Source organism: Salvelinus alpinus, chromosome 13, assembly GCF_045679555.1.
Source record: "Salvelinus alpinus chromosome 13, SLU_Salpinus.1, whole genome shotgun sequence".
NCBI lineage: Eukaryota > Metazoa > Chordata > Actinopteri > Salmoniformes > Salmonidae > Salvelinus > Salvelinus alpinus.
This window is the reverse complement of record NC_092098.1, coordinates 9,234,116-9,260,929: the sequence shown is the minus strand read 5'-3', so window position 1 is coordinate 9,260,929 and position 26,814 is coordinate 9,234,116. Positions and strand designations below refer to the sequence as shown.

Genomic DNA, 26,814 nt, shown 5'->3' with positions numbered 1-26,814 from the left:
AGCCGTAGAAAAATGCTTATTGAAATTCTCAATTATAGTGGATTTATCGGTGGTGACAGTTTCCTATCCTCAGTGCAGTGGGCAGCTGGGAGGAGGTGTTCATATTCTCCATGGACTTTACAGTGTCCCAGAACTTTCTGGGACACTGAGTCTGTGTTGCAGGAAGCAAATTTCTGCTTGAAAAAGCTAGCCTTGGCTTTTCTAACTGCCTGTGTATATTGGTTTCTAACTTCCCTGAAAAGTTGCATATCACGGGGGCTGTTCGATGCTAATGCAGAACGCCATAGGATGTTTTTGTGTTGGTTAAGGGCAGTCAGGTCTGGAGAGAACCAAGGGCTATATCTGTTCCTGGTTCTAAATTTCTTGAATGGGGCATGCTTATTAAAATGGTGAGGAAGGCATTTAAAAAAAAATAAAAACAGGTATCCTCTACTGACGGGATGAGGTCAATATCCTTCCAGGATACCCGGGCCAGGTCGATTAGAAAGGCCTGCTCGCTGAAGTGTTTCAGGGAGCGTATGACAGTGATGATTGGAGGTCGTTTGACCGCTGTCCCATTACGGATGCAGGCAATGAGGCAGTGATCGCTGAGATCTTGGTTGAAAACAGCAGAGGTGTATTTAGAGGGCAAGTTGGTTAGGATGATATCTATGAGGGTGCCCGTGTTTACGGCTTTGGGGTGGTACCTGGTAGGTTCATTGATAATTTGTGTGAGATTGAGGGCTTCAACCTTAGATTGTAGGATGGCTGGGGTGTTAAGCATGTCCCAGTTTAGATCACCTAGCAGCACGAGCTCTGAAGATAGATGGGGGGAAATCAGTTCACATATGGTGTCCAGAGCACAGCTGGGGGCAGATGGTGGTCTATAGCAGGCGGCAACGGTGAGAGACTTGTTTTTAGAGGTGGATTTTTAAAAGCAGAAGTTGAAATATGCGCAGCAGACACACACACTTCATCACGCAGAGCATGCTGTTTAGGCTTCGCATAAATTGTGAAAAGGCATCCTATTTACATCATGTTGCACACATTTCCTATCTATTGATAAGAAACTGGAAGCCACACTATTGGGTCATGCATATTTTATTCAAGAGTAAAAAATGTGATTTGTCCCATAGGGCATGCTTACAATATGTGTATCGTTTAGGAATTCAAATGCCAAAAATTAGTTCCAGAGAAAATTACAAGAAAAATTGTCACAAGTTAAAATCCATGAAATTCCTTCTTTGAAATAAACCATGTCTAGACCAATCAAGGGTCAGAAAACAGTGGAAGGGGGGAAAAAAACTGTAAGCTTAATCGTTAGAATCATAAGAATATCATCAAGAACTATAATGAGAATATATATTTTTTCCTTTTAAAAGAAAGTGAGACACAGGATTTTCATTATGTCCAATTTGTTTACATTTGAACAAACCATGCGAGCATGCTTTGGTAGCCTGAATGTTGCTTATCACGGAGTAATATGTTCATTCAAACGATTGAATAACTTCTGTACACCAACAGAACAGAAAAAAAACAAGGCTTCACACCTTAAAAAGAGAGCATCTGTGCCTGTAGAGCGAAACAATATAAAAATACAAAACAGTAATAAAATTAAAAATAATATTGATGAAAAAATGTACAAAAACAAATCAAAAGGAACCAAGAATGAAAAATGATATATAAAAAATAAAAAAATATCGTTGAAGAGGGAAATAATTCAAGTCTACTCTATTGAAACACATCACAATAAAAATTGTACATATCAATAAGGAACTTAATTGCATGCATTGATGCGTTCCATAACGTAGATGCTGTTAAAAATCATTATCTTTGTTATTGTCCATCTTTATAATGAATTATATATATAGATATAAGATTTTTTTTTTTACTGCGACAGCAGATTTGACATACCATATGCATTCTCTCTCTTTAGTTACAGGCAAGTGAAAAACAATCAGGTAGAAGGTAGGTAGAAGGTAGCTGGAACTGCAGCCCCTAAACATGACAGACTGTGGCTTTGGTTGGTGGAGCGGCCACAGTCAAGCCCACGTTCCACCCCTACCCTCTGCAGGCTCATGGCGTCTTACCACAAAATAAATCAAGAAAGAAAAGTTCTCAGGTAAGATTGCATTGCAAGTAGTAAAATGTACATATTTTTCTTCTCAAATGCCCTTTCTTACAAATAACATTTTGTCTTTTTGTATTTGTTTTTATTACTACTAGTAGCAAAACATGTTGAGTAGCGAGATTATTTCTGTATGAGATGAGTTCATGAGTGAAACTCTTAATCAAAATAGTAAAATGTGTGTGTGGCATGGGTACTGTACATGAGTGTCTCGTATCAGACCCTTTGAGGATGTAGCGGACATGGGAGAGAGTTCGGGACTCTAAACCCTGCCTACTCGGTCTGCGATTGGACTGAGAAAGGGAACAGCAGACACACCCACAGGACCATACCCCCTGGCCTTCATCCCAACAAGTTCCCCTGCATCCCGCCCCGCTCGCCTCTTCTCCATGTCCCTTCCCTAATCTCTGACCCCACTACCCCCTCCCAATCCACAGACCACAGAGCGGGAAAACCTCCCCTTCTGAGCTCAGTTCCCCCATGTGGTGACCTGGCGTCAAAAAATATACCACCTTACCCATTTGTACAAGAGACTTTAACATTTGATTCGTTTCTCTAATTGGATGTAGGCGCAGCAGCGGTAGATGCAGATGTGTTGTGTCTGTGTTTTGTTGTATCTTTATTCTGAGTTCTGATATCACGATTTTGGCGATGTCTTGTCGCACGGCGCAGCAGTAGCATGAGCTCTGGGGCGGGCCTCAGCATCACTGGACATTGCCATTGTCGTTGTCGTCGGTGCCGTTGGCCTCGGACATGTTCATCTTCCCCATGGACTGTCCCACGTGGTTGACCCCGACTCTGCGGGGTGGCATGCGCTCGTTGATACGGTCTAGCCCCTTAGCTTCCGCGAAGCTGGCGATCTTATGCTGGGGAGAGAACCCACGGATGGCTGAGGGGAGGGACAGGTGGGAGGAGAGAGGGGACACACAGGGGATCAGAATCACTGTCTCATGACAGCATTCATAAATAATAAGCCTGGATTTGAAATCCTTTGAAATTCCTCTTGGTGCACGCTCATATGATACAAATATTATTGGGAAGTACCACACTGGGCCTGAACATAATAGAACATTACAGTATTTCAGTCCCTTAAACATAGCGTTCTCGTGTCACACAGCAGTACAAGCTAGCATTGTGATTTCAAACATCATTTGACACGCGTCTAGAGAGAACGTCTGAACACAGCTTTGAGTAAGACGAAGACGATTTGAATAAGATTTAATTGTGGACAGAGTGATATCAGAACCCGTGGGGTGTTCACAGGCTCTTCTAAGAGAAACATCTGAGATAATGAGTCAACGACTCACCCAGCCACTCAGAGAAACAACCATGGCTATAATAGCACCCTCGTGTCCTGTACTAGAATGACACCCTTGTTTACTACAATAGCACCCAGCACCCTCCTTTACTCAAATGGCACCCTCGTTTACTAGAATAGCACATTAGTTTATTAGAATGGCACCCTCCTTTACTAAAATGGGAGCCTTGTTTACCACAATAGCACCCTCCTTTACCTGAAGGGCACCCTTCTTTTACGGTTGTTATTATTATGCATCATGAAGCCAACGTGACATTACAGTACCAGCTACATGGCATAAGCATGTCATACTACATACCAGTGGAGGCTGGTGAGGGGAGGACGGCCCATAATAATGTCTGGAATGGAGTCAATGGAATAGTATCAATCACATCAAAGACTTGGTTTCCATGTGGTTGATACCACTCCATTGACTCCATTCTACACATTATTATGAGCCATCCTCCCCTCAGCAGCCTCCGCTGCTACATACGTAGTCCTGATAGTGTGTTAGTTCATCACAACCCTGTCGTGATGCAGGCAGTTGTTTAACTGCAGCTGTCAAATGGGTACTAAGTGTCCAGGGACTCGATGGTTCACACAGATAGCATCACGCTCATGATATCATTCGGTTGACATCATGATGGATACTGTATTTCACCTTAGCGCTCTCACCTGTGTCCTGTTCTCCCTGCATGCGATGCATCTTTCAACCAGATGGGGGCGGGAGATAAGCCAAATCCCCAAAATAAAAGAAGGAATCATGCCTGAGCATAAAAAGGCACCCGAAACCATCATGCATCTCTTGGTAGCACCTCACTTTGCATGGCTTAAATTACTTCCATACAAATCCATGTGTTTATATGTACCGGTATATTTGTTAATATATGTGCATTTGTATTTTTATGGAAGGTATCAAAGTTGTGAAAAAGCGTTGTTTTTCATGAGCACACCATGTAATTATTGTTATATATCCTGACCCTTATATCATAACTGATATAGTTGACATATCTGGTAATCAAGGTACTGCAAAGTTCCGTGCTACCCACTCTAAACCAACTGTCCCCCTGAGATGTTCGACGCAGGCTGAATATGAACGGCTATTGTCACTGATGGGTAGTTGACCCAGTGCATGTCCTGCTGAAAGGGGTGGGGTGGGGGACGCAGCTTTACCTTCTCCGTCCTCAGTTTCTGTGTCGATGGCTTCGATGGCCTCGGTGGTGGCTGGGGGGAGGGGGAAAGGAGGGTAGCGAGTTACTTCTGACAAAGCCATGCAAATGTAGAATGCAGCCCCCCGGCGGTAGGTAGGCAGCTGGCCAGAGACCAGCGAGACACACATGTAACCCAGCAACACAGCCAGGCAGGCTGGATCAGCAGCCCACTCCAGTCTCTGTAGAACACAACAGACTGAGTGACCAAAGGACTGGGGAACACCCCAGGGCTGGGCTAGAGTGACTCTGGAGGCCCACAGACACCTCACCCAGCTTTTCAAAGAGCAACTCGATGGGAGTGAATACAGGTGAGATGACTGTCTCTCTCTCTCTAGTGTCGAGCTATAGCTAAAGAGGGCAGAATCTGCAGTCCTCCAGAGTCACGGGTGGCTGCACAAACCTGGGTCAGAAACAAAGGGACCAGAGGACGGATACGAAGACAAAGACCCAGGGAGAGATGGAGAGCGACGGAGACTGTGACAGAAAGAGAGTAAGAGTCACAGTGATAGAAAGAGGAACGGATAGACAGGGTGGGAGACGAGGAGAGGGCAGGCGGGACGGGGGGAGGGAGGATAGAAAAGCCATGGCCTGGCTTGGGCCTGGTCCTCACCACTCTGCAGAGTCTGTTTTCCCCCAGAGAGCACCCCACTGGGCAGCATGCCAGTAGGCGTCAGGCCCTTCAGCGTCAACACGTTCTCACTCTCCTCCCTGCAGGACGACACACACATCACCACACACAGGTCAGAGGGCATCCACAAAGAGCATCCATATTCCGCATTAGAGATGTGTACCAGCTCATGTGAAGTGAGGTGAAGAACATTCTCACCGAAGCACTTTGAACATCGTGGCCATTTTCCCGATGGCGCGGATCTTGTTCCTGATGACCTCCTTCCGAGCTGCAGCTGCGTTGGCTAGAAAGAGAGAACACTCATTTTCAGATCTCAGGAGTGAGTCTATGGGCCACATTGAAGTGATCCATTTCTATTCTTTACAGGTAATTCAAAGAGCCCCTCATAACAAACAAATACCCAGAAGCCATTTAATATACTGTACACATACATTGTATTTAAATTGTTTATCAGGATCTATGCCAGGGAGGGGAATGTGATACACTACAGCACGAATGGATTCTTAAAGGCCTAGTGCAGTCAAAAACTTGATTTGTCCTGTGTATTATATACTCTATCGTTCAAAAGTTTGGGATCACTTAAAAATGTCCTTGTTTTTGAAAGAAAAGCACATTTTTTTTGGTCCATTAAAATAACGTCAAATTGATCAGAAATACAGTGTAGACATTGCTAATGTTGTAAATGACTATTGTAGCTGGAAACGGCTGATTTTAAATGGAATACATAGGCGTACAGAGGCCCATTATCAGCAACCATCACTCCTGTGTTTCAATGGCATGTTGTGTTAGCTAATCCACGTTTATAATTTTAAAAGGATAATTGATCATTAGAAAACCCTTTTGCAATTATGTTAGCACAGCTGACAACTGTTGTGTTGATTAAAGAAGCAATAAAACTGGCCTGCTTTAGACTAGTTGCGTATCTGGAGCATCAGCATTTGGGTTCGATTACAGGCTCAAAATGGCTATAAACAAAGACCTTTCTTCTGAACTCGTCAGTCTATTCTTGTTGTGAGAAATGAAGGCTATTCCATGTGAGAAATTGCCAAGAAACTGAAGATCTCGTACAACGCTGTATACTACTCCCTTCACAGAAAAGCGCAAACTGTCTCTAACCAGAATAGAAAGTGGATTGGGAGACCCCGGGGAACAACTGAGCAAGAGGACAAGTGCATTAGAGTGTCTAGTTTGAGAAACAGACGCCTCACAAGTCCTCAACTAGCAGCTTCATTAAATAGTACCCGCAAAACACCAGTCTCAATGTCAACAGTGAAGAGGCGACTCCGGGATGCTGGCCTTCTTGGCAGAGTTCCTCTGTCCAATGTCTGTGTTCTTTTGCCCATCTTAATCTTTTCTTTTTACTATCCAGTCTGAGATATGGCTTTTTCTTTGCAACTCTGCCTAGAAGGCCAGCATCCCGGAGTCGCCTCTTCACTGTTGACGTTGAGACTGGTGTTTTGCAGGTACTATTTAATGAAGCTGCCAGTTGAGGACTTGTGAGGCGTCTGTTTCTCAAACTAGACACTCTAATGTACTTGTCCTCTAGCTCAGTTGTGCACCGGGGCCTCCCACTCCTCTTTCTATTTCGATTAGAGACAGTTTGAGCTGTTCTGTGAAGGGAGTAGTACACAGCGTTGTACGAGATCTTCAGTTTCTTGGCAATTTCTCACATTTAATAGCCTTAATTTCTCAGAACAAGAATAGACTGACTAGTTTCAGAAGAAAGGTCTTTGTTTCTGGCCATTTTGAGCCTGTAATCGAACCTACAAACGCTGATGCTCCAGATACTCAACTAGTCTAAAGAAGGCCAGTTTTATTGATTCTTTAATCAGCACAACAGTTTTCAGCTGTGCTAACATAATCGCAAAAGGATTTTCTAGTGATCAATTAGCCTTTTAAAATGATAAACTTGGATTAGCTAACACAACGTGCCATTGGATCACAGGAGTGATGGTTGCTGATAATGGGCCTCTGTACGCCTATGTAGATATTCTATTAAAAAAAGAAATGAGCCATTTACAGGTACAATAGTCATTTACAACATTAACAATGTCTACACTGTATTTCTGATCAATATGATATTTTAATGGACAAAAAAATTGCTTTTCTTTCAAAAACAAGGACATTTCTTAGTGACCAAACATTTGAACGGTAGTGTATATATTTCCACACTCTGAGGTTGGATAATAATACTGTGAAAATTATGACAATGCCCTTTCAGTGTAAGAGCTGTATGAAAAGACCACCTGAATTCAATTAAATTCATTAATAGACCAATAAGAAAGAGTTCCAAACCTCTCTGCCAATAACAGCTAGTTCTCAGTTTTCCCCTCCCCACTCAGACCACTCCGACAGTCCTAGCAAAAGTATTGCTTGAGAAATTGCTCTTTGCTAAGAAGCATTTTTTGTTTCTTTTTGACCAGTAAGGTACTTCATTGTTACCCAGAAATGCTTTGATATTGATATTTTTTTTTTTTAATGGCTGCATTGGACTCTTAACAGTACAGTATATGAGTGACTCACCATCAAGGATCTCTTGGTCGTCTCCGTCATTCATGAGTTCGTCGTCAGAGCAGATGCTCAACACGTTCACCAGCATCTCTGTGACTGGACAAGGGTCAAAGGTTCTCAGATGAGGGTGCTGCCGTACATATTTGTTTATGATCAAATGTAGTAAGAGGGTCAATAGAGGAAGGACACAGTCATTGCATATCGTAGCAGTCTAAGAGCCTGCATATGTTGCGCTGAATGTTAGTCTATACAAACATAGTCTATACTATCAAATTAAGATGATTTTTAACACAAACTTGGCGTCAGGAAAATAAATAAAACATTTCCAAAAGTGATCCCCTGCATTTTTTTGTGTGTCAATTTGGGGTTGTGTGCAGAAAAGGTTTGGGAACCCCTAACTTAGCGCAGTGTGATGAACCAGTATTAAAACACCACTGTACTCATTAGTCATTACACAGATAAATGCGCTACTCATGAATAAGAGCGGGTGGTGGTGGTACCTTTCTCCCCCACAAAGGGCAGGGACCAGGTGAACACGTCCATGAAGTTGGGCAGCCAGTAGGGATGAGGAGAGCAGTTGAACTGCCTGATGTTCATCACGTTGTTCTCATACTTCAGCACTGCAGCTGTGGAGGGAGAACAACTGAGGGGGTCACGGTAACATAAACATTTCTACATGGACACACACATACTACACAAAACATAGATGTACAGAAACAATACAGTACAAATGACCATCAGTGTGTTGAGTGATACATTATTAAAGCCCTGTATGTCTTCCAGCTCACGGTTCAATATCACATTCTCCATTTGGAGCCCCCTCCTATGTCAATGACGCAGCATGGTTTATTTTGCTGCGAGCGTATGCATGGAAATGCGTTCGAAATCCTGTCAAGTCCCAAGACGCCATGGTTTTTTCACCCCTCTCACACCAACGTTTAATGCCTTCAGTTGCAGACAGAACACAAAGCATCTGATGTGCTTCTTCCCCAGGGATATTCACAGAGATTGATTTTTTGATGTTTTGTTGTTGTTGCATGTATTTGAAACAGCAGCAGCGGCTGATGCTAGCTAGCACTAGGATAATTATGACAATGCTACTCCCACTATATACTGTATAAGCTTGATATAGGAGTTTCGTCTCTTGACAAATATATGCTTTAGGAAGGATCCTTTTTACAAAAAATTGTAACACAATCCATGACATCGAAAAACACACGTTCTTTGAATGACTGTATAAAACACCACCACAATGAAAGACATCTAATAATCAAAAAATGAAACCAAGAGTAGAGCTCGTATAACACACTGGCTCTTCAGAGTGGCAAGGAGATACTAGGAGCAACATTCTTAGTCTTATGGGGGTGCACATCTTGATATGTGTTTGCGTGTGAGAGAGAGACGGACACAGACACTCAGGGACAGACAGACACAGAAACACAGAGACACAGAGACACAGAGGCAGAGACAGACAGAGGCAGAGTGAGAGGGAAACAGAGGCAGAGAGACACAGAAACAGACAAAGACAGACACAGAAAGAGACAGTGAGAGGGAAACAGAGGCAGACAGAGACCCATAGAGAGAGATGAGATGAGATCAACCACTAGGTGCCCCTCTTGAGCCCCAAAAATGCCGTGTAGCAACATTCTTAGTCTTATGGGGGTGCACATCTTGATATGTGTTTGCGTGTGAGAGAGAGACAGACACAGAAACACAGAGACAGAGTGAGAGAGAAACAGAGGCACAGGAAGAAAGAGACAGGCAGAGACCCATAGAGAGAGATGAGATGCGATGATCAACCACTAGGTGCCCCTCTTGAGCCCCAGAAATGCCGTTACAGTTCCATCAGGAGAGATAAAGCCACATGGAGACAGTCAGTCATACCGACAGTCCCTCCCACGCTCTCCCCATGTCCCACTATCCATCTCCACCAGCCACACATTGAACACCACCCACCAGCCAACACTTGCTCCAGCATACATTCCCTACAAATATTTACTGGTTCACAGAGATTCGTAAAGTAGCACCACAAATACATGGAGCAGATAGACTGACCTTTGTTGTTGTAAACATCAAGGTAGTTTGGCGCTGAGAAGATGGTGATGAGGGAAGGGAAGCCGGTGGTTTGGCTCTTTCGGTACATCCGGTAGCTATTGGACACCACAGAGAGAGTGGGAGGTGTTTCCAGGTTAATAATCTGGATGAATCATCAATTGTATAAAAGCTACTGAAAAGTGTGTGTGTGAGAGAGAGAGAGGTGTGTGTGGGTACTTACCCAGCATCTTGTGCTTCATGTGCTCGGATGACTGATAATAAGTTATTGTTCTGTAGGAACTCACATACAGCTGGATAACTGCAAGGCAGAAACGAGAGAGATAGAGGGTTTAGGGATGTCATATATACATTCACACTGTTTGACACACATCGCAGTGCAACACAGCCTGACCTATGGAATTGAACAGCGTGCCGAATGCAGAAGTATTGTGTGACAGAGCATACACATTACATTCAACTGAATACAAAACATTATTTTCTGCATATTACATTCACGAAACGAGCATGACACGAGCATGACACCCCTGGTCCAGCCACAGAGTAGAACATCGACATTGTCCTAAAAGAAAATAGAGCAGAGCATCAGCAGTCGTCAGTGTGCTGTTATCAGATCACTGCTCAGCATGATGCGAGATGTAACAGCCCATCCCAGCCCAGCACATGGCTCACAGGTCGCCCAAAGCAACTTAATGCCACTCACTGGGCCTTAAAAAACACAACAAACCATCATGTCAGCTCTCATTTGACGGCTAACTGGCTGTCAGTTCTACCCGACAGGAAGTCGTGAGGATTAGGACATTTTCCACCATCCTTTAGGCGTACTGTTAACGAGACGGCCTGCTTGACAGCATTGGTCCTCCGCCTCTCTCCCTCTTCACAGATCACTCCTTCCCTTGTAGCTCTCCCTCTTCCTATCACTCGCTCCGGTTTGGGCTGGAGGAGTGAGTTGTCATAGCAACAGCTCATTGCAGAGCCCCAGGGGGATTGTGGGATAGACGGCAGTGTTGAGTTGATACTGGCCCTTCTTTTATTCCACGCTCGACTCCGCCTCACCCACGGTGCATTTCAACCGCCTGGTGTGGAGTAGGAGATCCCCGTGTACTCGCCTACTCCCCCTCTCATCTCCTCTACATTCCTCTCCTTTAACCTCACAACAGCAGTTGCTAGTGGAGTTGATTCCCCACTAGCAGTATCTAATATATCCACCCCCCTCTGTATCTCACCCCATCCTGCTGATCCAGACAGACCGAGATGCTGATAGAGATTCAGCTCCATTCCATTCCAGTTCCTGAAGCTCCAATTTTACCTCTCAATCTATGAGCTTAACAGACGTTAAGAAGCCAGGATGTGTATATGGTTAAAAATCATAGTGTGTGTCGGTGTGTTTCTTCTGCAGGCATATTCACAGGGATTGAAAGGACCAACGAAGGTGGCAATTTTGGAAACAACAGTGGTGGATGTTAGCAGGGCAAGATTAACGTAGGGGCTTACTGGGGCTGATGAAGGAACGATATACAGTATATATTATATACAGTGCCATCAGAAAGTATTCAGACCCCTTGGCTTTTTCCACATTTTGTTACGTTACAGCCTTATTCTAAAACTTATCAGATGCATTTTTCCCTCGTCAATCTACACACAATACCCCATAATGACAAAGCAAAAACCGGTTTACCTTTTGCAGATTTCAAAATACAAATCAGGAAAAACGTCAAGTTTGGAAAGCAAATGCCTACTGCTGAAAAGAGAAGACTAATCTGTCTGTAGAACCAATATAACTTATTTTGTAGCTAACAGCAACACTGTTTTTCAAAGTAGCTCATCTTGAGATTGGCTATTGCCACAACGAGCACTTAGGCCCATCACCGTGAATAGCCTATATCTTCATCATAGGTTATTTAAATGTTATTTATTTAACCAGGCAAGTCAGTTAAGAACACATTATTTACAATGATGGCCAAACACCGGACCAATTGTACGCCGCCCTATGGCACTCCCAATCAAGGCCGGATATGATACAGCCTGGATTCGAACCAGGGTCTGTAGTGAGGCCTCTTGCACTGAGATGCAGTGCCTTGCAGTGACCGCTACGCCACTTGGGAGTCAGCGTACAACTGGAATTTTGATTTAGTAGCCAATATATACTGTATATACAGTATATATTGCCTCCTAATATTGTACATTCTGTGTGTCGCTTCATTGGCCTGGGCTATTGTTTGTTAAATTCAAGACCATATTGATCTCAGTCTGTCAGTGTCAGTGTAGCCAGTTATTTCGGTCATATGTGTGGTATTAGAAAAGATTTCGCTAATGTCTTCTGTCATGTACATTACTTAGAACTGCATGAAATGCGTTTATAAAAGGCAGATTTTTTTGGGGGGGGGGGGATCCTAAATATGCCTCTGCTCAACTGTAACCTATCTGTGTCATGGCAGTTAGCCTAGTGGGTTGGGCGTTGGGCCAGTAACCAAAAGGTTGCCAGATCAAATCCCTGAGCTGACAAGGTGAAAAATCTGTTGTTCTGCCCCTTAACAAGGCAGTTAACCCACTGTTCATAGGCTGTCATTGTAAGTAAGAATTTGTTCTTAACTGACTTGCCTAGTTAAAAAATAAAAAAAACAATTATGGTTTTATTATAACGTTTTTTTTCTTCTCTTCAACAGTAAATTTACCACGCATCCAATTGCATCTTGGCGCAGGGATTTGTTTACAGAAAATGATGGTGGGCCGGTTAGGGTGGAAAGGTTATAAAAAAAAAACAAAGCCCCAGGGCCTATGATTTCTTAATCTGCCCCTGGTTGCTAGCTAGCTCTCGGACTAATTATGACAGTGCTTCCCTATGCTACTTTCACTATATACAATGAGATCATGAACATAAAAAAAGAGAGACTACAATCAGCATGAATAGAACCTGCAAATTGCTGTGGTAAATGATAGAAACATCTGAAAATAACAGGAGATTACTTTCACCATGGTTATAAACAATGTTTATGCACATACTGATGACTCAAGCCTGCATATTGATTGTGCATTTGTACCCAAATGTGCTGCAGTTTTTTAAATCCATGGCTCAGTTGGTCAGAGAAGGTCGGTCTCTCGTGTCTGTGTCAGATTTGGCTCCTGAGGCGTTTCTCTGGACCACTGTAGTGCTGAAACCTTCAGGTGCTGAAGGCGTCGGGTTACAGAGTGACAGATGAGAAGCACTACTGAACTGTTCCCCCAGAGACACTATTGTAACTCCTCACTGACAAACCAGACCGTAGGTCTTTCACCTCATCATATCAAAAGCACAGTCCACCACCTAACAACAAGGATGCCGGGTGGGACTACATACAGTGTTATGTGGCTGTCTGATAGTTCCCTTAATGTATTGCTGTGGTCAGTCAGAATGATACAGTCCACAAAAGGACACAAAGCCTTTACAATATGGACATAAGCCAGCTGAGATTCACCAATAACACCTACTAATCCCCAGGGATCCCATATGCCCCCTCTCAAACTGACTGACCAATGACCTGAGGTGTGCACTTGCTTATGTGTGTAAAAAAAAAAGCCTCTTATGAGGATGTGTTCACCTACCACAGCCATGTATTGTACCAAAATCTCCATCCATCCCATCCTACCACCACCATCCCCTCTACCCCTCCCTACAGCCACGCCCCATCTAAGTTGTCATCGGCGTGTGAAATATTTAAGTGTTCAAAGATTTTGGGCAGGAAAGAAAAGAAACGAATAACGGCCGTGCTCTGAGCACCTACTGAGAGCCTACCGAATGCAGCCCCTATACATCCCAGGCTTTCCGCCCAAATACCCTCGGCACACAGAATGTAGGTCAGTGCAGCGGCTGCATCTCACACAGACATGACATACAAACGGCACACACTATGGCTGACAGGATACAGAACCACGGCAACACAGATGCACATCGGGGCTGTGTATGTGCTGTATTTCCCCGTGTGTGTACAATTTGAGATAGGATCCGTGCTGTTTGGTTTGGAGGTAATTGTTTGGTCGACAGATCCAGAGTGGGATAATTGACATCTCAAAAACACGAGGACTAGTTATGAAAGAAAGAAAGTGTTGAGGTGGAGCGAGAGAGAGCTGACCTGTAGAAGTAGGAGCAGCCTCGGACTGTGTTGTGGCTGAAGTACTCCTGGGTTTTCTCATTGCCAAAGTCCTCCAGAGGGTCAGACCACAGTAGGTCACACATGGGCCCAAACGCTGGAGGCTCCTTGAACCGGTCTATCTACAGCAGAGAAAAACATACTGAATTCAAACCGGAGCAAATACGCAAATATTCAAACACAAAAACAACACTCTCGCACGTACACAGGTACTCACGCATGCACTCACACACAAAATACATACACAAAATGCACGAGTGCTGTACTGAAGTATGCAAAGACGTGAAACACAGTTAACTTGATATTCCTATGCATGGCTTGTCAGTGCCACGGTGGTAGTTCAATACCTTCTTTATGTCATCTAAGTTGTGTATTTCTGGTGAGAGTCCTCCATGGACACACAGGAACTGCTGGTTCATGAGGGCAGCCAGGGGAAGGCAGTCAAAAGCGTCCATGCATGAGTCATACACCTGCTCCGAGTACTTGATTTTACCTGTCCACCACAGAGAGCGACAGACAGAGACAACTGGATCAGTGCAACGATACAGACAGGGACCACGCAAGTCATCCATCGAGGTGGAATCCTGATGTGAGATACGGGCTAATAACTTTGACTGTTACATAAGCTGTCCATTGACATTAATGCATGATTCACGCTCAAGAGAGATTTCAGCCTGGAATAGACAGTCCGAGTAAGAGCAGACACAATATCTCACAGTCAAAAGCATTTACGTTTGAGTCATTTAGCAGGCACTCTTAGCCAGAGCAACTTACAGTAGTGAGTGCATACGTTTTTTTTGTAATAACATCCAACCATCCTCTCTCAAGAAGAGATACTGTATTGTGTGATCCGACAGAGCAGAGAAGAACAAGATGACTCCCGTCATGCACTTCTCCATGGATGTTAGAGGCCCAGAGAACTATAAAAATAAAGAGTCGCACACTTCATATATAAACTCCCAGTAATTTATTGGGTAAATCACCTAAGACCCAGAGAACCTCTCTACCTTCTGTCATATTCCTTCCCAGCTAAGGGATCTCGGATATTCATCACAACACCTTCTCACACTTCTCCCCAGGCTCGCCCGATTTCATCTTTGTTTGTGTGTGTCTGTATGCCATGGCAGTCTTTTTTCATTAACTTCTAATCCCCAACCTTTCACAGCATCGGTAACCACGGTGATCTGCCACCGGAGAAGATACGGAAATAGGTTCCAGGTCTACCTGTACTTGTAGCCTCCTGCCTGCTTCTCCTCATGGGATACCTCCGCTCGAACCATCCATCCACTACTTCTCTCTAATGTTGCACGCGTTCATTTTCAAGAATCCTTTCATAGCCTCTCAGGGAACAATGCACGAGATGACAGAGAAATAGAACATCTCTGGAGAGTACTCACATTCTTGTTTGAAGGTGAAGTATTCTGTCAAATGTCTACATTCGTGGTTTCCTCGCAGTAAATATAGCGTCTTTGGGTAGAGGATTTTCAGCGACCAAAGGTACAAAACACACTGTCAAGAGAGTAGATAAAGGGTTATTAGATCAGTTTACATACACACAAAAAAACGGAATGATATGATACACTGTTCGGGACCTAAGAAAAAAGGCCTGCATCAGGCTGCAGCTTGGCCATAACAACGTCAACGTTATATAACATGACATTGGATATATAAAATCAGACCGTATCACGATCAATGACTGCCTTGAGCTCAAACCAGAAAGGGCCTGAAAATTGACCTTTATTTAAAATATATAAAACGCAACAAGCAACAAATTCAACGATTTTACTGAGTTACAGTTCATATAAGTAAACCAGTCAATTGAAATACAATTCATTAGGCCCTAATCTATTGATTTCACATGACTAGGCAGGGGCGCAGCCATGGGTGGGCATGGGAGGGCATAGGCCCACCCACTTGGAGCCAACCCAACCCACTGGGGAGCCAGGCCTAGCCAATCAGAATGAGTTTTTCCCCACAAAAGGGCTTTATTACAGACAGAAATACTCCTCAGATTTATCGGCTGTCTGGTCTCAGACGATCCCCTAATTGAAAAAGCCGGATGTGGAGGTCCTGGGCTGGTGTGGTTAGACATGATCTGTGGGTTGTGAGGCCGGTTCGGCGTACTGCCAAATTCTCTAAAATGACGTTGGAGGCGGCTTATGGTAGATTAATGAACATTAAATTCTCTGCCAACAGCTCTGGTGGACATTCCTGCTATCAACATGCCAATTGCACGCTCCCTCAAAACTTGAGACATCTGTGGCATTGCGTGACAAAACTGCACATTTTAGAGTAGCCTTTTATTGTCCCCAGCACAAGGTGCACCTGTGTAATGATCATGCTGTTTAATCAGCTTCTTGCTATGCCACACCTGTCAGGTGAATGGATTATCTTGGCAAAGGAGAAATGCTCACTAACAGCGATGTAAACATGTGCGTATGGAACATTTCTTGGATCTTTTATTTCAGCTCATGAAACATGGGATCAACACTTTACATGTTAGGTTTATATTTTTGTTCAGTGTATATCAGATGAGGACTCCCAGCCATTGATTTGCTTACAGCTGATAAAGATAGTGTGCTAATCATGAGAATTGGTGGAGCCAGTCTGTTTGCGGATAATCAACCCCTCAGGCCAGCGGGAGAGCCTTCCTTTATGCAAATGCAACTTGTCAGCATCGATTGCATGTGATTGGATGATTCCTCCTTCCTCCTCACGGAAGATTCCGGGGGAAGCTGGCCGCTTGACATCGAGTGCAGCTCTGGTGTTTTTGCGGTGCTTCAGTGCACTATAGCTCCTCCACTATAGCAGCGCGGGCTGCAGCATAGCACACGGAGTGGCACAGGGAGGGAGGCAGCAGGACAGAGATGCCATTTGTCTCTCATTCCATGTGGAAACGACAGGAATGCCTCCCAGTCTAAAGGTCTCTTACCTCGATACTGAAGTATCCCCGGTCCACATAGTCTCCCAGGAAGAGGTAACGCGTCGTGGCCGGCGAGCCACCCACCTCAAACAGCTTCATAAGGTCAAAGAACTGCCCATGGATGTCCCCGCACACTGCAAAACATCAAATCCCACAGCATGAGAAAAGATGAGCACATTATTACTGGATCTGTTAGCACTACATACAGTACACAGCGGGCATTTTATATACAGTTGAAGTCGGAAGTTTACATGCACTTAGGTTGGAGTCATTAAAACTCGTTTTTCAACCACTCCACAAATTTCTTGTTAACAAACTATAGTTTTGGCAAGTCGGTTAGGACATCTACTTTGTGCATGACAGAAGTAATTTTTCCCAACAATTGTTTACAGACAGATTATTTCATCTATAATTCACTGTATCACAATTCCAGTGGGTCAGAAGTTTGCATACACTAAATTGACTGTGCCTTTAACAGCTTGGAAAATTCTAGAAAATGTCATGGCTTTAGAAGCTTCTGATAGGCTAATTGACATCATTTGAGTCAATTGGAGGTGTACCTGTGGATGTATTTCAAGGGCTACCTTCAAACTCAGTGCCTCTTTGCTTGACATCATGGGAAAATCTAAATAAATCAGCCAAGACCTCAGAAAACAAATTGTAGACCTCCACAAGTCTGGTTCATCCTTGGGAGCAATTTCCAAATGCCTGAAGGTACCACGTTCATTTGTACAAACAATAGTACACAAGTATAAACACCATGGGACCACGCAGCTGTCATACCGCTCAGGAACAGCAACGGACCTTGTGAAGATGCTGGAGGAAACAGGTACAAAAGTATCTATATCCACAGTAAAACGAGTCCTATATCGGCATCACCTGAAAAGCCGCTCTGCAAGGAAGAAGCCACTGCTCCAAAACCGCCATAAAAAAGCCAGACTACAGTTTGCAACTGCACATGGGGACAAAGGTCGTACTTTTTGGAGAAATGTCCTGTGGTCTGATGAAACAAAAATAGAACTGTTTGGCCATAATGACCATCGTTATGTTTGGAGTAAAAAGGGGGATGCTTGCAAGACGAAGAACACCATTCCAACCGTGAAGCACAGGAGTAGCAGCATCATGTTGTGGGGGTACTTTGCTGCAGGAGGGACTGGTGCACTTCACAAAATAGATGGCATCATGAGGAAGCTAAATTTTGTGGATATATTGAAGCAACATCTCAAGACATCAGTCAGGAGGTTGAAGCTTGGTCGCAAATGGGTCTTTCAAATGGACAATGACCCAAGCATACTTCCAAAGTTGTGGCAAAATGGCTTAAGGACAACAAAGTCAAGGTATTGGAGTGGCCATCACAAAGCCCTGACCTCAATCCCATAGAAAATGTGTGGGCAGAACTGAAAAAGCATGTGCGAGCAAGGAGGCCTACAAACCTGACTCAGTTACACCAGCTCTGTCAGGAGGAATGGGCCAAAACTCACCCAACTTATTGTGGTAGCTTGTGGAAGGCTAACCGAAATGTTTGACCCAAGTTAAACAATTTAAAGACAATGCTACCAAATACTAATTGAGTGTATGTAAACTTCTGACCCACTGGTAATGTGATGAAAGAAATAAAAGCTAAAATAAATCATTCTCTCTACTATTATTCTGACATTTCACATTCTTAAAATAAAGTGGTGATCCTAACTGACCTAAGACAGGGAATTTTTACCTGGATGAAATGTCAGGAATTGTGAAAAACTGAGTTTAAATGTATTTGGTTAAGGTGTATGCAAACTTCCGACTTCAATTGTATGATAAAGTGTGTGTGTATGTATGTATGTGTGTGTGTGTGCGTGTGTCTGCATTCTTGTAAGTCTGCGTGTGTGGTACTGAGAAAAAGAGAGTGCCTGTGTGATGCATGCTTTTCCTGTGTAAATTAGACTGTAGAAGATTCATGCTGTTTCTCAGCTCAGTGATTTTCTCAGAGTGTGAGAGAGAGAGAGGGTGTGTGAGAGCGAGAGATGAGAGAAGTTGCAAACTCCTGTTGCCATGGTGATATGATTTTTATGAGAATAAATAATGAAATAAATGGGAGTTTTTATTTATCTCGCCCTCGCATGGTGTTGGCATGGAGATGCTGCCTGGGTGTTTGCCCCCAGAGGCCTTTCTCTTTCTACCCCCAGTAGGAGGTGGGTGTGGCTCAGGGACCCTGGGCCTGGGTAGGGAGCCTGGGAGGCTGGGACTGTGGGAGGCTGGGACTCCAATCCCCTGGAGACAATAACAACTGGACTCTGGGTACTCAACACTGTGGCTTTACAGCCTAAACCTCCATCTCATTTCGTCATCTTTCCCCGTCTCCTCTCTTTCATCATCACCACTCTCTCACTCCCACTCACCCTCCCTCTCCTCCTTCTGTCTGCCTCGGTCTCCCTCTATCAGCTCCACTGTGGCCTTTTGTCCACTCAAAGCTGGAAGCCTCTGCTTGTGTGAGTAAAGCAATCAACACACGCACACATGCTTGCACGCACACGCACAAATAGCATATGCACACCGCACATACAGTAGTACATGAATGCATAAATACACACACACACAAACGTAAGACTAAGCACAGACATCCAAAGACAGTGCTAGCAACAGCAAGAATACAGTCGTCTTACATAGAGATCCACACTTGCAACTCTATTCTTAAGAATGTCTTTGCACTGATACACACATCATCCAAATTTCATGCTCAACAAATGAAGCATATGACCCTCATGTTTGTGGCGCTTGTTCACCAGAGGGTCGAAGGACTACCCCTGTACTGTAACTAAGGTATCCCGTCTCCATTTACCATCTCCCACCAATCAATCACTCAGTGCCAGGGGAGGAGCCATCTGTACATTGGGCTATGTCTATTCATCATGTTCACAACTCCTAGTATACCTTGGTAACACATGCTGCACAATGGTAACCAATGCCTTTTTCAGAGCAGGAATGAAATGAAAATGGGTACTAATACCAAATGAAATAACTAGAATTAGAAGAACCTATGGCCCCTAATGTCGGTGACACACAGTGTGCCTATTTTTAACTCAATTATAGCACACGAACAAGGACAGGCAGGCACCCCCGTACAAATAGATTTCTAATCTCAATGTAATCACCTGTATAAACACAGGATAAATAGGCAGTTATCTGACAAAGCAAATGGGTCGGGACTCACATTACAGCCCAGTCTAAGTGGACACCAGCTGCTGATGTAATACGGTACACTGTGAGTTCCTGTGTCCTCTACTGCCTCACTCCAGCCTTCCTCTCCCTCCATGGCCATAGTATGACGGGGGATTCAGACATGGGGGAAGAGTAGAAAAGGCTGATGTGTACAGAAGATAACCTCGTCTCTCTCTCTCGCTGAGGAAGTATTATGTAAGTTAGTCTGCATCTAGCATCCCATGAATGCTGGTCTTAATGACAGAGGCCAGACTAAATCCGATATGGATGTGTATATGAGTGAACCAGCAATGTCCAATGAGTGTGAGTGTGCTTTTGCTGTGCTGTTGTGTTTGCAGGTTTGTGTATGCGTGCGTGCGTGAGACTCGTGCATATGGGAGTGTTTGTACAGTAAGCGGCTTTGTGTGCTGGTTGTTTTTGTGCACGTGTTGTGAGTTAGTATAACCCTATCTGTTCATAATGACTTGGTAAGATAAGCCAAAACGAAGATGAATAAAGTATGCGTGAAAATGGTCTATTATTAATGTCAAGTCCGTATCAAATAAACAAGTAGCTTTGAGAATGCTTATGGTAGATAGGTCTACCTGCTATGTGATTAGACGTAATGATAAATAGGTCTACTTGCTATGTGATTATATGTAATGGTAAATAGGTCTACTTGCTATGTGATTAGACGTAATGGTAAATAGGTCTACTTGCTATGTGATTAGATGTAATGGTAAATAGGTCTACTTGCTATGTCATTAGATGTAATGGTAAATAGGTCTACTTGCTATGTGATTAGATGTAATGGTAAATAGGTCTACTTGCTATGTGATTAGACGTAATGTTAAATAGGTCTACTTGCTATGTGATTAGATGTAATGGTAAATAGGTCTACCTGCTATGTGATTAGAAGTCATGGTAAATAGGTATACATTATATGCTATGTGATTAGATGTAATGGTAAATAGGTCTACCTGCTATGTGATTAGAAGTAATGGTAAATAGGTATACATTATATGCTATGTGATTAGATGTAATGGTAAATAGGTCTACCTGCTATGTGATTAGACGTAATGGTAAATAGGTATACCTGCTATGTGATTAGAAGTAATGGTAAATAGGTATACATTATATGCTATGTGATTAGAAGTAATGGTAAATAGGTATACATTATATGCTATGTGATTAGATGTAATGGTAAATAGGTCTACCTGCTATGTGATTAGATGTAATGGTAAATAGGTCTACATTATATGCTATGTGATTAGACGTAATGGTAAATAGGTATACATTATATGCTGTGTGATTAGATGTAATGGTAAATAGGTATACATTATATGCTATGTGATTAGATGTAATGGTAAATAGGTATACAATATATGCTATGTGATTAGATGTAATGGTAAATAGGTATACATTATATGCTATGTGATTAGATGTAATGGTAAATAGGTCTACATTATATGCTATGTGATTATATGTAATGGTAAATAGGTATACATTATATGCTATGTGATTAGATGTAATGGTAAAGAGGTCTACATTATATGTTATGTGATTAGATGTAATGGTAAATAGGTCTACCTGCTATGTGGTTAGAAGTAATGGTAAATAGGTATACATTATATGCTATGTGATTAGATGTCATGGTAAAGCCAACTGACATTTACTACTGAGGTGCTGACTTGCTGCACCCTCGACAACTACTGTGATTATTATTATTTGACCATGCTGGTCATTTATGAACATTTGAACATCTTGGCCATGTTCTGTTATAATCTCCACCCGGCACAGCCAGAAGAGGACTGGCCCACCCCTCATAGCCTGGTTCCTCTCTAGGTTTCTTCCTAGGTTTTGGCCTTTCTAGGGAGTTTTTCCTAGCCTCCGTGCTTCTACACCTGCATTGCTTGCTGTTTGGGGTTTTAGGCTGGGTTTCTGTACAGCACTTTGAGATATCAGCTGATGTACGAAGGGCTATATAAATAAATTTGATTTGATGGTAAATAGGTCTACTTGATATGTGATTAGACGTAATGGTAAATAGGTCTACCTGCTATGTGATTAGACGTAATTGTAATTAGGTATACATTATATGCTATGTGATTAGACGTAATGGTAAATAGGTATACATTATATGCTATGTGATTAGATGTAATGGTAAATAGGTCTACCTGCTATGTGATTAGATGTAATGGTAAATAGGTATACATTATATGCTATGTGATTAGACGTAATGGTAAATAGGTATACATTATATACTATGTGATTAGATGTAATGGTAAATAGGTATACATTATATGCTATGTGATTAGATGTAATGGTAAATAGGTCTACCTGCTATGTGATTAGATGTAATGGTAAATAGGTATACATTATATGCTATGTGATTAGACGTAATGGTAAATAGGTATACATTATATGCTATGTGATTAGATGTAATGGTAAATAGGTCTACATTATATGCTATGTGATTAGATGTAATGGTAAATAGGTCGACCTGCTATGTGATTAGACGTAATGGTAAATAGGTATACATTATATGCTATGTGATTAGACGTAATGGTCAATACTATTACTTGTATTATTGTTCTCCAGTACTACCAGAAAGCTATTTCACATATCTATCTACAACAAACACAGGCATGCACACTCACGTAAACGCTCTCCGTCTCTCGCAATTGCTTCTCATATTTACAATATCCAAAAGGTGCCTAGTGTTTTGAAAGGGTATCTTAGTCCATTTGAACCACCTGGGTGCTCTAGCAGCCAAGCAGCTTTCGCTGGGATGTGCTCATGCTCAGTGCTGTGGATTTGTCTGGACTGTCCAGCTCTACCATCGCTGTGGGCTGAGTGGAGTCACTGTACAAGAGAATGAACACTTATGAATATAACTATTGTTCCCTGAAGGAGGGAACGAGGTATAACATACTATGGAAAAACAACGACCAATCATTTTCACCTGAAGAAAACTGAAATCACGCCCAACGGACCAATGGATGCTGAGCCCGCCCTCGGAAGCCCCGCCTTCCTGTCTATAATACTGGGGCTGCCGTTCATTTCCTCAATTCAGTGACCCCAAATATGTTGGACCAACATATGTTATACCTCGTTCCCTCCTTCAGGGAACAGTAATTATATTCATAACCGTACGTTCCCTTTCAATCGGTCACTCGGAATAACATACTAAGGGATATACAATCACGCCACAAGCCGGCTCAGATGGTACCAAACTAGGAGGCCCATGGCAGCCCAAGCACACACACGTTTCACCAACTCCAAAAAGGGGTTACGGAAGCCACCCTTTTCCCTAATACTTACCGGAGAAGCCTGAACTGTCAGAGCCTGATGAGGACTGAACTGTCAGAGCCCCATATAGGGAACAAGAACCTGCTGCAACTTGGCTATGTGTACTGACACGCTGCCACTACAGCCTAAGTCCACAGACCCCACGGTTCCAAGAACAATACTTACCTTGTGAGCCTGAAATGTCAGAACTCGTACAAGGAATCGCAAGTCCCAAAAAAACAGAACACCTGTCGTGACTCGGTATAGCGCACACGTGCTCTGCCTAGCATCGACCAGAGCCGATGAACCACGGCAGCTGGAGGCTCAAGCCCACAGGAAACCTGCAGTAACTTGTATACTCGCGCACTGCCACGGCAGCTCAAGGCGCAATCCCAAAGGAAACTGTGGTAACCCTGATAATGCGCAATTTACACGCTGCCGCTCCCACAGGCAGCCCAAGGCTCAAACACATAGGAAACTGTGGTAACCCAGAGAAATGCACAACCTGCGCGCTGCCTAACACCCACTCCCAGACCCAGCCATAAGAACACTATGATCCACACTAGGAGCAGTTACATCCAAGTGATAAAACCTCACAAAAGGTATGTGGGGAACCCCAACTTGCTGCAGCACAGGTATCACCAATTGTCATGCTCCTGAACAATGCCCAAGGAGCTGTCAGTGAGTATGCATATCGCTAGGCAACCATTATTCTTTGGTGTCATATGCCAGGGACATAGCCTCCACGATGCAATGAGAGAGACGCGGCTTAGAAAGCGCCCTACACCGAGCTGGATTAGAAAAAAAGAAATACAAAAGCTGCTCACAATGCAGATATCCTTGGTCCTATCCGTATACACTATATATACACAACAGTATGTGGACACCCCCTTCAAATGAGTGGATTCGGCTATTTCAGTCACACCCGTTGCTGACAGGTGTATACAGCCATGCAATCTCCATAGACAAACATTGGCAGTAGAATGGCCTTACTGAAGAGCTCAGTGACTTTCAACGTGGAACAGTTATAAGATGCCACCTTTCCAACAAGTCAGTTCGTCAAAGTTCTGCCCTGCTAGAGCTACCCCGGTCAACTGAAAGTGCTGTTATTGTGAAGTGGAAACGTCTAGGAGCAACAATGGTTCAGCCGCATAGTCGTAGGCAACACAAGCTCACAGAACGGACCGCTGAGTGCTCAAGTGCGTAGAGCCTAAAAATGGTCTGTTCTCGGTTGCAACACTCACTACCGATTTCCAAACTGCCTCTGGAAGCAATGTCTTTATGAAATGGGTTTCCATGGCCGAGCAACCGCACACAAGCCTAAGATCACCATGTGCAATGCCAAGCGTCGGCTGGAGTGGTGTAAAGCTCGCCGCCATTGGACTCTGGATCAGTAGAAACGCGTTCTCTGGAGTGATGAATCACGCTTCACCACCTGGCAGTCCGACAGATGAATCTGGGTTTGGTGGATGCCAGGAGAACGCTACCTGCCCGAATGCATAGTGCATACTGTAAAGTTTGGTGGAGGAGGAATAATGATCTGGGGCTGTTTTTCATGGTTCGGGCTTGGCCCCTTAGTTCCAGTGAAGGGAAATCGTAACGCTACAGCATACAATGACATTCTAGACGATTCTATGCTTCCAACGTTGTGGCAACAGTTTGGGGAAGGCCCTTTCCTCTTTTAGCATGACAATGCCCCCCGGAACGTATATCTGCATCCATGTTGAGAGACCTGGGAAGATACGTCAACCTGAGAGATAGGAAATGCGCACTGCTCCATGCGAGCAGATAATGGGCCAGGTTTAGGAGAGAGAGATACCAGTTAGAGGTCTTCACGGGTCTAAAAAGATGGAAATGGATCCCCCATATGCATAGATTAAAAAAATAAAATAAAACATAGACACGTTCCAAATAGACCCCAGGACAGTCAGCCCCGTTCCAACAAGGACCGTGGAAAACAGACCCAAACAGACCCGTTTGGGTCTGGTTCAGATCCGAGAGGAGAAAAACAACAACTGTAAAACTACAACTGGGCCCTGCCAGCGCCATCAATTAACAAGCGATATTGGCCAAATGATCCACAGTTACGTGTCCTTAAAAACAAAAACAAATGATCAAAAAATGTTTTGTGTGCCGGTGCGCACTGCCTTTGGAACTTAATTTAGCCAAGAAAAATGTCTCAACAAAATCAAACAAAACACTTTTTGCACAGGCTATTTAAATAACTGGTTTAGATGATTAAATAGGCCTACAATAATAATTACAATGATAATAATGACTAAAGAATTGATAACAAATACGAAAATAAGTAGAAAATTGCTTCCAACCTCAATAGTGAGTTGCACACAGTCCATTTGGCCGCTCCAACGTTCTTCTCATCTTTGTCCACTACAATATAAAAACATTCTCCTACTCGGCATCTTTTCACTATACTCTTTCTCCTCTAACTTCTGTTTAACTTCAACAAAAAAGGACTCCATCTTCACAATCAACAGTAGCCTAGACCAAGGCTCTTTTTACACACCTTCTCTCTCGCTCTATCTCTTCAGCAGCAGGCGTAAGTGAGATGAGCAGCCGGAACCAGTTTCAGCTGGACATAAGCTATACGTTTTATTGAGTTTCAATTGGCTGACACAGATAACACATTTGCGCAGTTCTCAACACACAAAATTAACAGAGGACAGTTCCAATCGGGTCCAGTCGGTAAATCAATATTAATTGCACATGCCCGAGACTCAGACCTGACCCAGATCCGAGACAAAAGTCTGAATATAGGACCCGGATCCCAGGTCAGATCTCTGAATTTCGCGTCTGTGGAAAACGTGAAGACCTTAGACCGCATCCGTCCCTACCTGTTGATGCACGCCACCACCAACACGGGTCCTTCCAAGGAGTCAACACCCTTAGACAAGACAGGGATACGTTGAGCAGCCGATGGCTCTGTCGAGATGCATAGCAATCACCCAGCGCTGACACAGACGCATCAACAGCTGTCCCAGAGGCACCACAGCTATCATACTGGCCATCAGACCCAATAATCACTGGCACAAGTGAAAAGCCCCAGCTGAAACCGTGCCAGATAGAGCCAGTATGCAACTCTCCTCTGTTGGGACAAAAACACATGATTCAGAACCGAGTCCAGAATGAGACCCAGAAACTGAAAGTGCTGAGCCAGAGTCTAACAACTTTTCTCTTGATTCGCTATGAACCTCTGAGACTTAATTTGGGAAATCACCGCAGCAGTGTGGAGCTCCAGATAGGCCAATACGCTGATCCCCTGTCACCGCACCGGTGTCAAAGCCACCTCCACTACCATAGAAAAGGTGCGGGGTGATAGGGAGAGCCCGAAAGCCAGGACCAGAAACTCGTTGGCCACACCTTTGAAATGAAACCCCCGAAACTTTCTGTGGGGAGGATGTATAGCCACATGAAAATACGCATCCTTCAGATCTATGAACGTGAAACAATCTCTGGTGTGCACCGACTG

General features: G+C 43.6%; 1 protein-coding gene across 2 annotated transcripts in view; it reads right to left on the bottom strand.

Annotated features, from left to right (window-relative positions):
* Nucleotides 1-1,062: 1,062 nt before the first annotated feature.
* Nucleotides 1,063-26,814, bottom strand: part of LOC139536958 (protein phosphatase 3 catalytic subunit alpha-like) — a 52,775-nt gene continuing 27,023 nt past the window's right edge. Inside the window, exons 3-14 of one of the 2 annotated variants that reach the window (XM_071337724.1) lie at nt 16,866-16,990; nt 15,331-15,442; nt 14,281-14,426; nt 13,916-14,055; nt 10,030-10,107; nt 9,810-9,904; nt 8,255-8,380; nt 7,767-7,850; nt 5,442-5,526; nt 5,226-5,323; nt 4,578-4,628; nt 1,063-2,996 (exon numbers count right to left, since the gene is read on the bottom strand). In XM_071337724.1, the coding sequence (XP_071193825.1) occupies nt 2,812-2,996; nt 4,578-4,628; nt 5,226-5,323; nt 5,442-5,526; nt 7,767-7,850; nt 8,255-8,380; nt 9,810-9,904; nt 10,030-10,107; nt 13,916-14,055; nt 14,281-14,426; nt 15,331-15,442; nt 16,866-16,990 (1,325 nt within the window). In that variant the 3' untranslated portion in view covers nt 1,063-2,811. The remainder of the gene's footprint in view (nt 2,997-4,577; nt 4,629-5,225; nt 5,324-5,441; nt 5,527-7,766; nt 7,851-8,254; nt 8,381-9,809; nt 9,905-10,029; nt 10,108-13,915; nt 14,056-14,280; nt 14,427-15,330; nt 15,443-16,865; nt 16,991-26,814) is intronic. The other variant, XM_071337725.1, reaches the window with a different exon arrangement.